At 47.2% G+C, this 15,359-nt stretch overlaps 1 protein-coding gene across 2 annotated transcripts in view; it reads right to left on the bottom strand.

Moving 5' to 3' along the window:
* The window catches only part of LOC147724873 (microtubule-actin cross-linking factor 1, isoforms 6/7-like), a 540,420-nt gene that overhangs the window by 310,094 nt on the left and 214,967 nt on the right, over positions 1–15,359 (bottom strand). The window contains exons 2-3 of one of the 2 annotated variants that reach the window (XM_086966402.1): positions 7,966–8,617; positions 6,912–6,980 (exon numbers count right to left, since the gene is read on the bottom strand). In XM_086966402.1, coding sequence (XP_086822528.1) covers positions 6,912–6,980; positions 7,966–8,511 — 615 coding nt within the window. In that variant the 5' untranslated portion in view covers positions 8,512–8,617. The remainder of the gene's footprint in view (positions 1–6,911; positions 6,981–7,965; positions 8,618–15,359) is intronic. The other variant, XM_086966403.1, reaches the window with a different exon arrangement.

A 15,359-nucleotide genomic window follows, 5' to 3' on the forward strand; every position in this document is an offset into this window, starting at 1 on the left:
GGGGTGAGCACTAGGAGTGGGGGGGCCCCTGACGTCCCAGAAGCACAGAGTGGACCCCTTGGACTCCACGGGTTGGTGAAGGCCGATTTGACACTCCTGGGTCTCATCACTTAACTGGCCTCAGTGGGAGAATACTGTCCCATCCGAGAATCCGGTGGTGTCTGGTGTGCGCAATGTCCTCCTCCAGGGGACGGAAGGACAAGACCCTTAAGGAACTGTTTGCTAAAACACCAGCGGGCCAGCAAGCCGACCCCATGGTGGCGAATGTTAACCCCTCCACCTCCGGCCGAGAGGACGGATCAGAGCCTATCACTAAGTCCTTCTTGGAATCCTTGTTTAATACTTTGCGAGATGATATTCACACCTTGAAACGGGAACTCAAGGAGAAAATCAAAGAAGTCCGCCGAGACGTGGATGACATTGGGGAACGGGTGGCAGACCTCGAGGGGAAGAGTGAGGGGAGGGATGCCGAAGTGGAGGCACTACAGCAGGAAATAATACGGATCCATGACCAGCAAGTGGATCTTCAGACCCACCTGGAGGATTTAGAAAATTGCTCCTGGCGCCATAACGTCAGGATCCAAGGAGTGAAGTTGACTAGGAGACACAGGATCTGTTCTGTTTTGCTCGAGAGCTCTTCAATCACATACTGGGGCGCCCTCTGGACGCGGAGCTCTGCCTGGACAGGGCGCATCAGGTGGGTCCCCCGCGCTCTGCCTCACCCCCGGACATTTTAGTATGCGTACAGGACTATCACACTAAAGAGGAGATCCTTCAAAAGGCCCACCTGATGCATCTTCTCAATTTCAGAGATCACTCGCCAGACCTCTTTCAGGACTTGTCCACCTTCACTTTCCAGAAACGAAGGACCTTCAAACCAGTTATGACACTTGCAACAATGCAATATCTCTTACAGCTGGGGCCACCCGTTCCGCCTGGTGTTCAAATGGGACAATAAAGTCTATCAGCTATAATCCTGTCAGAAGCGTGCCGGCTACTGGGCATTGACCCACCGACGGACGAGGAGGATTCGACCGACCACGCCATGAGCGGCGACTATTCCAGACCGCAGTGGCGCCAGCAGAGACGACAGCGTCGAGCGAGAAAGCCTCCTATGGCAGTGATTGAAGAGGGCCAGCAGGCTGCTGTGGAGACAGCGGCATCAGAATTAGCTTCAACCCAACCTGGCTGATTTTTTCAATACTATGGCCTATAGTTTGCATTTTTTTTCGGCGCTGGCCGTTGGGAGTATATCAGAAGTTAGCGAGTTACCTGTATTGCTGTATTACCAAACATCTACGGATATTGGACAATTTCTCTTCTCTTTTTGGGGGTTTTGGGAGGGAAGGGGGGAGTGGGAGAGAGTTTAATGTTCTTTGTCCACCAAGAGCTTAAGTATGTATGGAGCATCCGAGGTCGGCACCCTGTGGGACTTGACATTCATGGGGCGCACCGATCTTTCCTGGTTAATAGGCTTAAATGGATGCCTCAATACACTGTGGGTTAGATGCCGGTCTCAGAACTGAAAATACTCACACTTACTGTGAGGGGTCTAAATAACCCAGTCAAGCGCAAGGCTGTATTGCTCTGCCTAGAACAACCTAGGTAAGAGAAAGGATTCCCTTAAGGCACAGATAAAGACAGGTATAAAATAATGTACCTTATGACTTAACAAATACATACAACAAAATATGGAAAAGTTAAAAATTGTTTTTTTTAATATATTCAAATAAATGAATCAATAGGGATAACTAAACTAAATCCCTGAACTAAAACAAGATAAAATTGAGACAATACATATAATTGCGACCTGCACAATAACAAGCAGACAGAACAGTTACAACATACATTTGTTGCTTACAGGTTTGTATATTCTTTCTCCGCTCTAATATCACCAGAGTAGTATCACTACCAAATCAGCGTATCTATTATGGTGTTGGAGACTTGAATTATACGCTTTAGGTTGCGTCGACGCGTTTCGGTGATAACTCCTTATTATGATCACCTTTATCAATTATTGACGATCCTTTATAGGGATCACTTCACGTTTCCTAATTGGAGCGTGGGCTTCTGTAGTCGCCTTATACAATGCTGCTGGTAGTAGTATATTTCTGTTTCTGTTCTGAATAAATGCGATCTTTTGTTGTCCCCCTGACCATAAGAGACCAAGGAAAAATGGTTGTGTTGTAGACCATAAGTATTGTATGCAATCAGGCCACAATTGCCATGTATAAATATAAATATCACGAATTCTCCACTTCTGACGGGTTATGTTGCAGAAGGTTGCGGTTGTAATTCTCTTTTAGGCTTCACAAAGATAACCTAATGGGACGATCTAAGGTTTCACAGTCCCTTGGTCATCGTGATATGGCCAAACATAATGAGAGTCTACCTAGTTAGTAGATAAGGGTTCTGCTCTCTGTGGGGGTCAGAGTTGTGTGCCTAGAACAAGCTCATGCTGACATTTGCCTCCTACAGGAGACGCATCTCTTGCAACAAGACTGCCATCGTCTCCGGTCCCGGAAATTCCCCCTACAGTTTTTTTCTTCCAACTCCACTAAGACAGCGGGGGTGGCTATACTTGTGTCCCAGAGATTCAAGGGTAAAGTCCTGCATAAATTGGTGGAGATTAAGGGAAGGTTGTTAATCTATAGGTTCTCTTTAGGCCCCACTGTGTTCACCATTGGCTCAGTCTATGCACCCAATGATGGTCAGGAGAGGTTTTTTTACACTGTGCTTACAGAAGCTACATCTACGCCAGACCGCCACATAGTTCTAGGAGGTGACCTCAATTTGGTTTTTGACAATGTCTTGGATAGGTCCGGTCAGTGCACCACGGAAGCGGGAGCTCTATCCGAAGAGGGATTGGCTCGTTTGAGCGAGTTATGTTTTAGGGACCTTTGGCGCAGCTTCCACCCCCAAGAGCGAGAATATTCTCATTTTTCAAATGTGCATAAAACATATGCTCATCTAGATTACCTGCTCGCGACCCTGCCTTGGGCTCTTAATGAGCAGGGGGGATCGGGGGCTGATATACGGCTGATTACGCGCAAGACGGATAAGAAATTAATATCCGATCTATACAAGATGGTACTAGCTAAATACATGTATGTTAAAGTGCTGGCAGGGCTTGCTGGGAGAGGGAATTGGGCAGGACATGTAGCCGTAAGGAGTAGGAGGGTATTTATTATAGAGCACTTCACTCCACTTACCATATGGGGCTTACAGACACCTTAACAAAAATTGTGGCTTATTGGTATTACACCCCCGAAAGTCTCCACGAAATGGATCACACCAAGGATGCATTGTGTTGGCGGGGCTGCAGGCAGGTGGGAACATTGGTGCATTTGCTTTGGGATTGTACACACCTCCAGGGATATTGGAAACAGATTCTGGATGAGGTGGATGCACACTTTGATACAGAGATTCCCTGTCTACCATCATATGTCCTCCTGGGGCTCCCGAACTCCCTGACCTACCTGCTGCGCTCCAGTAGAGGTCGTCTGATCGCGATCGTGTTGGGCTCAGCAATACAAAACGTTCTCACTCATTGGAGGACGGCGCTTGTCCCTACATTGCATGGGTGGCTACATCGCCTCTGGCTGGTGCTTGGCATGGAAAAGCTCTCCCTGACGGCGGCTGGGGAGGGAGAGCCAAATATGCAGTGCTGTGGCAGCCCTTCTTGTCCCTGCTATCTTCGGAATTCCGTGAGGTCACCTGCCCCAGATATCTTAGATTGTTGCGTCTCTCGGAGATGGAGGGTGGAGGACTCGTTTAGCACGAATGGACGAAGATACAATAAGTGGTGGACACTAACCGTGGGTGGGGGGCGGGGAGGGAAGGGTAGGCTAGGAGGTAGTGGGGAGGGTTTAGTTATGGGTTTCTTTTTTCTGTTTTCCTTTTTCTTCTCTGCTCTTCCTTCTGATGGGATTGCATGCATTATGTATTTCTCCAGTTTACATCCACATTAGCTTGGTTGGACTCATTAATACCTCAAATTTTCAGCTTTCGTTATACCAATGAATGTAATATCTATGACAGTTAATGTATAATCATTTGTGTGACAATCCTTCAATAAAAATGATTTAATACTAAAGTAAAGAGCCACGTCTTCACAGCTTTTCTGAAAATTGGCTCTGATTCCATGTGGCGGAGCTCATTTGGCAGAGTTACACAGTTTGGCAGCCCGACCGGAAAGATCTGCCACCTAGCCTGGCTTTATAATAGAGTGGGTTACAGAGCAGAGTATGAGAGTAGGACCTCAATGTACGATTCTGCTTATAGCTACACAACCGTTGTTTTAGGTAGCTAGGGCAATTGCCATGGTGTGATCGAAATGCCAAGGTTAAAGCCTTAAACTCAATTCTTCTTGCCACCCAAAGCCAATGGAGCTCTTTAATATGCGGAGAGATATGATGGTGGAATGATGCACGTCTAATCAATCTCGCAGCCGCATTTTGTACCAAATGCAATCTCCGGACTAGGTACTGTGGCAAGCCGAGGTAGAGGCCATTGGCATAGTCCAACCTGGGTCTCAAAGTGGCATGGACTATGATTCAGCAGCAGTCCTCAGGCAGTAGATGTACACATTTCCGCAGATTACTCAGCTTACTGAAGTAGGTAGCTGTCACCTGCATAACTTTAGCAGAGAAGGAGAGGTCTGACTCACATTTCACCCCAGATTTTTTGCTGTGGCTGCTGGGGCGGGGGGTGCTCCCATATCCAACGGCCACCAAAGATTTGCTGCAGGTGGCAAGCCATTGCCGAAGAACAGCATTTCTGTTTTCTCAGCATTAAGTTTGAGTTTATTGCTGTTCATCCAACGGGCAATGTGCATCAGACAGCCCTTGAACCTCTTAAAAGTGTCCTCCAACTGTTCTTTAAATTAAAATACCAACTGGGTAACATCGGCATATGATGTCGCCTTCACGCCCCACTTAGCTATAAGAGAGAACAGCGGCGCCAGATAGATATTGAGAAGAAGCGGGCTCAACACCGATCCCTCAGGTACTCCACACCATAGATGTTTCAGTTCAGACTGATAGGGCTGCAGATCAACTTTCTGCGTACGATTGTTTAGGAATGACTTTAACCATGCAAGAACCATACACCCAATACCAATCTCTTGGAGTCTCTGAACCAGTATAGGGTGGTCTACTGTGTCGAACGCTGCAGAACGCTTTGTTGGCAGGGTTGTTGGCAGCAGGATCGCCGATGCCCCTGAATCCATCAACATTCTCACTGACTCTGCCACCTCTAATAAAACTGTCTCTGTGCTAAAACCGGCTCGAAATCCAGATTGGGCATCATGTAGGATGCCCTGACTCTCAATGACGTTGGCCAGTTGTCGCCGCACCAATTTTTCCAGCGTTTTTGCAGAGGCTGGTAGCAAAGAAATCAGTCGGTAATTGTTCAATTCCCCAGGATCCACATTTGGGTTTTTTCTGAGGGGGAGGAGTGTAGTGTGTTTCCATATGTCAGGGAAAATGCCAGACGTAAGGGAATTATTCCATATGTGAGTCAACACATGGGTAATAGAGTGACCCAAAACTTTCCACAATTTCGGGGGGCAAGGGTCCTCCGGCAACCCTGACTTGCATCTCTGGATTTCTGCCAAAGCTTCTTTCTGAGAGATGAAGCTGAATTCCATAAGGGTGAGCTCTGCCCTACTGCTCTCACACTCCTCAGTTTTCCCCGTCTCTACTGCCACCGAGACCAAATTGTAAACCTTCCGAATTTTGCTCTTGAAGAAATCCAAGATTTTTTCGCACAACAAGTGGGAAGGTTGCACTTCAATCTCTAATTCTCTTGGTTTGAGAAAGAAGTTCACGACTTTAAATAATTCTTTGCTAGAATTATCAGCATTATTTATACACCTTGCTACATAGTCCCTCCTAGCCTCTTTTATCTCTTCATGGAGATCTTTCAGCACTTTCTTGTGTGTTGCTTTCAACAGAGCATTATAATCCACTCTCCACTGGTGTTCCAGGCGTTTACACCTGCTTCTATTTAGCCCAAGAGTCTCCGAAAACCAAGGGGCAGAGGGGGATTGCCTCATCGATCTAGTGACTCTGGCTTTGGCAGTGGATTCCACCACAGCGGAAAGCCACTTATTTAGAGCAAGTGTATCCACATTTGGATCATTAGATAACGCGGTTGGCTAGCCTGCAAAACTGGCCCTAAGGATTCCACGGTTAGTTTCTTCCAATTTCTTTTTACAAAGCAGTGGGTACCCCTGTTCAGATTGGGTTTATCTAAACAAAATGAAAAAGGGATTAGACAATGGTCACTCCACACCAATTGGACTGGGGGCTCTGTTATCAGGGACGAGATGTTAGAAAACAAAAGATCTAAGGTGTGCCCTGCCTTGTGAGGGGGCGGGAGGGCGTCACATGCTGCGTCAGATAGGCCTCTACCAGGGACGAAACCAACTGTGGAGCCTGGGCACAGCTGGGGTCATCCACACGTAGGTGAATGTCCCCTAACACAGTCAAATTTTAGAACTGTAAAGATTTCTGTGCAATGGAATTGTAGAAATCCGTGCTTATATGGTGTATCCATGAGTGGCATTCTATGTCCTTCTGTCATACATGTTACTCTATGCCTCACTCCCAACAGAGCCATTCCATGCATCTCAACCGTACATGTCGTTCTGTGTCCCACCCCGGAGTGTGCCATTCTACGCTCCTCACGAGTGAATCCATTTAGAACCTGCCCACGTGCCTGTCAATCTGTGCGCCTACCAACAGTGTGCCAGTCTGCATGCCTCCCGCCTGCCAACAGTGGGCCACTGTGCGCACCTCCAACCTGCCAACATTGGACCACTCTGCGCACCTGCCAAGAGCAGGCTACTCTATGCCCCTGCCAAGAGCGTTCCAGATGTTATCATCTAAAGCGGTTTGAGTATTCACCTTCTTGTTGAAGTGGTTCCATTGGTCCAGACAATACTCTTCTGTCTGCTGCTCCCTGCTTTTCTGGATCTGTAGAAGACAAGAGATGCAAAGCCTTTCATTAGATATCATTACAAAAGATCACATATTAGGGATCCCAGGATATTTAAGATTTAAAAGGGAGACCTGGGAAGCACCCTGGTCTAGGCGAGTTACAGAATCGCTCTTCTGTAGCGAATGAAGTTTCAGCCAATCCTAGCCTTTGACTCTGAGTGGATCTCTGCTACGTTACAGATGGGAATATTTACGGTGCTGTAGATGCCTACTGGATTTGGACAGAACAGAAGTTAACAAAACCCACCATACGGTGGTGGATGTATGGGCAATGCAAGTCACAAAGGACAAGTCTTATAGTCTACTGAAAACAGCACCTCGAGCATCTTACCTTTGTGTCTTGAACCATGAATAGGAACAAAGGGCAAACTAATTCCACCTGCCTCTGATGAGCCTAACATTTTCAGCAATCTGTTTCCTTTCTGTCTGGGGAATTCTTTCAAGTTAACAGTAGATGATATACTAAAGCTCTATGCATTGCTGAAGAGGACTCTGGCACCAAGTCTCTGGGAGTTTAAAACAAGCCCCTACAATTCAACCACAAGGTACAAGCTGATAGAACATTGAACAATATAATGCGTACGTCTGCCTCTCGGATAGCAGAGTAACAAATTGGTTGACAAAAAATAGACACATACAACTTTCAAGTCCTCTTTGTTTTTCAGATTAGCATCCTCAGGAACCTAGGAGGATGCTACTATTTAAAAACTGTGAAAGATGGTATTATCATAATCACTTACAATGGGTGTTGGCTCTTCAGCTTCAACTTGCCGTAATGTTCAGAGAAGATGACATCACTAGAAATTGCGCCATACCACCATCACTTCCCTCCTTTCTAAAACCACTGGCATCTTCCTGCATTACCACCATCCCAATCGAGCACCATCTCACACTGCCGCCAGAAGGTCTACAGCCACCACCACTCAACACACTAGGACATGTACATAGAGAATATATTAACCTCAGAGAGCTCCCCGGCGCACTCAGTCAGCACCTTCACAGTCCGAGTGACGATGGGCTCGCCTCCCTTGTCCCCGGATGGGTATTCGGTCACTTCAACAATTTCTGTAACAACAGTTTCCGTAACCTCCGTCACCTCGGTCACCTCCCTAGTGGCAAAGGGCTTCCAAGACCAACTGCTCCCAGAAAGCCTCTGGAGGGAGCTTCTTTTTGGGGTCAATATGGCAATTGCGGGGTCCGGCTTCAGCTTGATGGTGCCGCAGTTCACAGCCCCGTTCTGGAGCTCCAGCTCAGTGTTGTTCTGTTTGGGAAGGGGGCAGGGTTGTTGGCTTTTTACAGATCCGGGGGTCGTGTTCCACCCATTTTCGATCACCACTGGATTTGGCGACTTATCGGGTGGAGCACTCTTTGGTTCTGAATTGTTTTTCCCAATTTGGATCCCAGAGTCAATGATCAGGTCCTTCTTGCGGTAGCAATCCTTCAGGAACTCCTCAGACTTCCGGCTCTTGTCCCCCAGGCAGCTGGGTCTGCTGATGGAGTTACCCATGGCCAACCAGGAATGGTAGTGTGCAGAGCAAACTAAGGCCAGGGAAAGCTCTACACAAATGAATGGCGGGGACCACGTGCAAACATCAGCTTCTCAAATTCCCAACCTAAAATAAACCAGGAGTGATTTGTGTTAACACAGAGTGGAAAAACCCAAAAGAAAACATGAACAAACATAAAAATGGCAAGGCGGTATAGAGGAGTATAAGCGGCTTTCAGTAAAGCACCCTCCAGCTCCTCTTTGGCATCAAAAGACAACCAACAGAGCCGTATGTTGCACAGTGCAGAGTGCACCTATCCTAAATACCACTAACAAAACTAAAGAGCCGGTTACTGAAAGAAAGGGACAGAAAGAAGAAAAGACCAAGAAGAATGTGGATTACAGAACGTGGGAAGCCACTTGAACAGAGTCACTCCTAAACATCAGATATGAGCATATTTGTCAACCTCAACCTGGATGATTAAGTCTAGCAGCAATGCCAAATAGTTGACTAATCGAAATAATGAATACATTCAGCAAGTGAAAAGCCAAGTCCTGGAGAGATCTGCAAGCCAAACCCTCGATATTGAAGTCATTGAAGGTTTTTATGGGGCACCTGGTGCTGACATCCCAAGAAATGTGGCCTTGAGTCCCAGCATCCTAGACTGAGACCAAGATGGCAGGTGATATGCTCAACGATGACATTTGGTAAAGTTAGAAATATAGAGACAGCCAGTCACTGACGACCTTCCATCTCTCCCGCTATCCCTGCAACAGTGATTTGTAAAGTCCACCAGGGGGTCCTTTACTGCTCAGCACAGGATTTCCCCTGAACTTTCGAAGACTCCACACTAAAGTTATACGCAGAAGCGGACACAAGTAGCGCAGATACTGAAAGAGGTGGGAGGTGGACAAACATGGAACACAGCAAAGAGCTGCCTGCTGGGGCGTTACCCTCACCCCAAGGGAGGATATAAAGTACAGGCACACCGCAGAATTAAAACTTATCATTGCAAAAAGACTGATAACCAGATGGTGCAAAGCAGCAAGGCCACCAACACTCGCTAACTGGAGGGAAGAAGTAGATCACTGGGGCTTGGCTGAAAGTGGGGAGATTCGGAGAGAAGAAAGGCGAAGGCGAAGAAAGATACCCATCGCTATGTCCTGGGATAAACTAATGGAGACCTTCAAAGGCCGAGAATGGGTCGAACAAAATAGAAATATAACCAATTTATCCTGCAGCACTATCAGACAGTTAATCATGCCATGCCAATTGTATGTGTATGTACATGGACAACTGGCATGGGGAACTGTGCCACTTATATAGAAGGGGCTTGGATGGAGCCTGGTGCATCCTAGAATACTCCTATGCATTACATTGTAGTGTGCTCAGTGCGGACAATAATTCCCAAGAACAGAAAATTGTGCTCTGGATTCACGTGTACAAAGAAGCAACTCTTGAGGCCCAGTTGGGTAACTCATAGGGGTGGGGGGAGTTTGTTCAGAATGTTATAATAATCACATGGCCATATCACCACACTCAGGGACCATTTGAGAATGTTGTAACTATATATATGATTATAAGATACTGTTTGTAACAATCATTCTCTATATACTCAGGAATAATGTAGCTCTACTTATACACAGTCTCCCACCGCACCCTAATACGCAGACTCTACGACGCAGGAATCCAGGACAAGGCCCTCAACTGGATCTGCTCCTTCCTCTCCGGCAGGACACAACGGGTCAGACTTCCCCCTTTCCTCTCAGATCCCACATCTACCACCTGCGGAGTCCCCCAGGGCTCCTCCCTCAGCCCGACGCTCTTCAACGTCTACATGGCTCCACTTGCCCCCATAGTCAGAACCTACGGACTCAACATCGTGTCATACGCAGACGACACCCAGCTCATCCTCTCCCTATCCAACGAGCCCAACACCGCCAGACGCAACTTTCGAGAAGGCATGGAAGCCGTCGCCAAATGGATGAAAAACAGCTGCCTACAACTAAACACCAACAAAACAGAAGTACTCATCATGGGCCCAAAACCCGACGCCTGGAGCGACACCTGGTGGCCCACCGCCCTCGGAAACCCACCAACTCCCACAGACCACGCACGCAACCTGGGAACAGCGACGGCTCGTGGAGGGAGTTACGGTGGGGCAGGAGGGCGGGGAGGGGGAGGGGCAGGGCGGAGGTTGCTAAACACCGGCATATGGATAAATGCAGGTAAGTAAACAATTTAATTAATAAAACGAATTTCGTAGCTCGCACTGCATTGCATTTTGCGATGCAAGGCGCACTACGAAATTCGTTTTATTAATTAAATTGTTTACTTACCTGCAATTATCCACATGCCGGTTTTTAGCAACCTCCGCCCTGCCCCTCCCCCTCCCCGCCCTCCTGCCCCACCGTAACTCCCTCCACGAGCCGTCGCTGCCTGGGAATCATCCTGGACTCCGAGCTCAAAATGGACCGCCAGATCAACTCTGTCTCATCTTCCTGCTTCCACACCCTCCGCCTCCTTCGTAAGACCTTCAAATGGATTCCCCTCGAACACCGAAAGACAGTCACTCACCCCTGGTCACCAGCAGACTCGACCACGGCAACGCACTCTACGCCGGAATAAACAAAAACCTCATCCGCAAGCTACAGAACATCCAGAACACTGCCGCAAGACTGGTCCTCAACCTGCCAAAACACTGCCACATCTCCCAGCACCTGCGCACACTCCACTGGCTCCCCGTCGAGGCGAGAATCACCTTTAAGATGCTCACCCACGCACACAAGGCCCTCCACGGCACCGGACCAGCATACCTGAACAGCCGGCTCAAATTCCACACACCCCAAAGGACCCTATGATCAGCCCAGCTCTCCTACGCCGAGGTCCCCCGCACCAGAAAGACCAGAGCGGGAGGCCGCTCCTTCTCCTTCCTCGCGGCCAAAGCATGGAACGCCCTTCCGCTCCACCTCAGACACACAACATCGCTCCCCATCTTCGCAAGAAACCTCAAAACCTGGCTCTTCGACAGACCCCCTCCTTGATGGAATGGAACCTGCACTCCCCCACCCCCAGCGTTGAGACCCTTACGGGTGAGTAGTTGCGCTTTAACAAACTCCTGATTGATTGATTGATGTTAAAACTGTACTCAATTTATTTGTACATTTATAAGCTGTTTTTGTACATGATATATAGTACATGGTAAATGATGCTCCTGATTAAAACCAATAAACATTTGTGATAAATTAAAAAAAGTTATACGCAGAAGGCCACGACGCTGCCTAATGGCGCGCTTTTCTGTCTTGATTCCATTGAGGCCTCTCGCATCCACTACATTATTCTGCCTGCCCCTATATCTTACAGGTCTTTTTTCATACTTTTTTTCTCCATTTGTCATAGATTCGCCACCTTTTTCTTCCCTTTCTTTCTCCCTCTTCTGCCATTCTCTCTCTTGTTCTAGATAAAAGTATGTAGATGAAAAATAAGTCACTTTCTCCAAAAAGGAGTGCCCGTGGGACTCACCTGCAACCACCGGCTCAACTTAAGCAGAGTGAAACTGATCTTGACTCCTGATCCGCTTCACAATTGCCCAAACACCGAAGCGTGGACGCAAACAAATAGGAAACACATGAAAAACGTGTCCTTGCACGTATTTCACTCCATAAACTGAGTAAATTTCTGTCTGCTATTCCTTAGATATCATTTCAGAGTGGTCTGTCAGCCAAGTTGTTGTCCTTTGACCTTGAAACCTGGTTCCTAAACCTTGACATTAGACCAACAATTATTTGCTTCTACATTAATCATTTCCCTTCATGTGGGTGGAACTCTGCAGAGATACCAAAAAACAGCATGAGATTCCGTGGAATTCAGCGAGAGGTAAAGTGCAGTGCCTGTGCTGATTTTTAGAGCCAGCGGCTTGTTCCGCAGTGTATTAGCACGAGCGGCACCACGCGGCGCACCAGAGGGTGCTGCTTCTCGCTGTTGCTGGAGTACATTTTCTAGTCGAGCGGCAGCTTTCTCAGCATGAGCGGTAGAGGCCTGCCATGTAAGGCTGCGTTGAGCAATCTCACCAGGAGGTGATCTAGCACTCAATGTTCTCACTCATGCTCAGCAACTTGACGTCGGTGAGCTGTACGTGAGAAAAAAACTCACCATGCGGCGGTAGGCAGAGTTTTTCCAGAACTCTGTGCTTCAAGTGGAGCGTGGAGTGGACAAAACTCTGCGAGTTCCTTCGGAAGAGCGGAGTACATCTCCCTCCCCTAATGCACATATGGAGGCAGCAAGTCTAGATGGAGCTTAGTACTGCTCCTATTAAAAAGCTTTACTCTCTGATGCCATCCATTGCATACTGTTCCACAGATAAGCCTCAAGCTCCAGATGCTCCTGCTACAACACAAATGTTTCCTTTAAAACCCTCCACTGCTCTTAGGATCCAGGTGTTTGCCACATCAAGACCTAGGGATGTGCGCTGTGTTTGCTGGCTTACACAGAGCGGAGTAATGCCGTACACCAACCAGAGTCCGCTTATCTCAAATCCAGTATGTTTAGGCATCTTCAGGTGATTTGTCTAAACTCATGGGATGATGCGACTACTGGGGTGGAGTCTGTGGGCTTTTCTCAAAGCCTGTAGGCCTCCACGACATGTTGTTCACCCAATTTAAATCCTTATGTCTTATGCATAAGATCTCAACCAACAAGGCACCCAAATATCTTCAAAACCTTATTCAGCCCTACCGTCCATCCCGCACCCTTCGTTCAGCTACAGCCAACCAATTTGTGATCCCTAAAATCAGGCTGGCGAGAATGGGCGGCAAATCTTTTTCATACCTGGGACCTTCCCTCTGGAACACTCTTCCATTGATTCTTAGGCAGGAAACGAATCACCTGAAATTCAGGAAAGCCCTAAAAACCTGGCTGTTTAACATCTAAAAATCCTGATTTTCTCAATGCACGGAATCATCAGCGCCGGGAAACCCTTTGTTGGGTAGCTGTAGCGCTTTAGAAATGAAATAAATAAATAAATAAATAAAAATAGCACACAATTCTTGTCATTTTGGCTTCCGAACTGGACTAAAAAGTGTGAACTCTGGAACATCACCCAATGCTCCAGTGTAGCAGTTCTCCTGTCTTCCAAAGCAGTGAATGCTTACACACAGTTAAACTCCAGTTATACCTTGGAATATTCCTGTTGTGAGTATCTAATGAAATGAACAGGAGCCTCTCAGAAGGGCACCTATGCTCTCTCAAACAGCGCACACATTCAGTTTTATTTATTTTAGTGTTTTATAGAGCGCAAAGTTGACCCGTGAGGATATCAGAGTGCTTTACTGGATATACAGAGGTATACAAACAAAGTCCAAGGTGCAGAAATATACAGAACTGTACAAAGGGATGGGGAGGGGCAGGGGAGTAGGGAACAAAGATAAGATTGCAGTCATTTTTAAAGTCGGTAAAAAATTAAAGGCCCCGTAGATTCTCTGCGGGGAGAGTTGGTGATCTGGGGAAAATTTTTGTTAATATAATTATAAAATATCTATTGAGCCAAACACAAACTTGCTTGCCACCTGCTCCCTCGTCTTCACACCAAGGTAACATGAGGCTCTAGCCTTCCAGTGCACTAGAATGAGGGCCTGGGGGCACCCAAAGCTTAAGAATTGGATCAGGAAATCTGGAACATGTTCACTGCATGGGATCACAGGTCCTAGCTCAGTGGGTTGCCTCTCTAATGAAATACTGCAAGTACCTAAGGAGACAGGAGGGTGCAATATCACGCTGACACTCACGTAGGGTCCAGCAAGGGTTCTTCTGTGAATACCAAAATAGTAGTAAGTTTAGGATTTTGTCTTAAGTTAGTTCTGTGAATCGGGCCCTATGCCTCCAAAGGAGAACAGGATAGCATATGTAGGAAACACATGCCACCCTTGAGGAAGCCATGCATAAAGCTCTGTATTGCAAGTGATGACCAGGTCACCTACCTCACAGGTACATCCTCATGGAAGAAACTCGAACTGTACCTTAAAATGAAAAGCACAGTTACACATTTACCTATATGCAATTGGCAACTACAGGTTTAATCCCACGTGCAATTGGCTTCAACAGGGATAGAATACCACACTCGCAGAAGCAGTTTACATCAAGTCCTAGAGTGTTATTCAAGAGGTAAAGACATGGAAGCACTCTAGAAGGGACCCTCTGCGGGGACACGCAGAAAGAAGTAGCATCTGCAAAGGTGAAAATGGTCTGTGGCTGGGCAAGAAACAGAAGGGCAGGAAGAAAGTCTGGGTAAAGGCTGCCATATAATATTGGAGATAATGTATAGTTTTGGGCTTGGAGGAGCTCATACAGAGAATGATGTTTGCAAAGGCAACTGAATGCAGCAAGTCTGGCAGAGGGTTACTGGTGAGGAAAGATTGGTATCCAGACAGAGGGATAGGGGAAGGGCTCACGGGCAAGGGGGAAATGGTACACAAGCATTGCTGGAAGTGGTAATGATGGTATCTAATGGGGTGGTATCCAATGGGACGGACAGTGGGTAACTGGCGAGGGAGGTATGATATTCAGCAGGAGGTCTGGAAGGGGTCTCTGGTAAGGGTGAGATGGCAGTGAGTGGGACAGATAGCAGCACCCCAAATGGGAGGGATAGCGTGTCCGGAAGTGGTGAATGGCGAGGCAGAGATGTTAGATACTAAAAAAAAAGATCCACCCTCATATAGAGTTAAAAGCCATGTCCTCCCAGACTAAGTATTATTATTATTATTAATAAGCTTATAAAGCGCAATGGTTACTCCAACCGGAGAGTCCCAGCACTAGGACATAGCTGGACCCCAACAACCCTCCCAAGCCACCCACCGAAAATACGGGCATCCAT

The sequence above is a fragment of the Lissotriton vulgaris genome, chromosome 4_1, assembly GCF_964263255.1.
Source record: "Lissotriton vulgaris chromosome 4_1, aLisVul1.2, whole genome shotgun sequence".
Taxonomy (NCBI): domain Eukaryota; kingdom Metazoa; phylum Chordata; class Amphibia; order Caudata; family Salamandridae; genus Lissotriton; species Lissotriton vulgaris.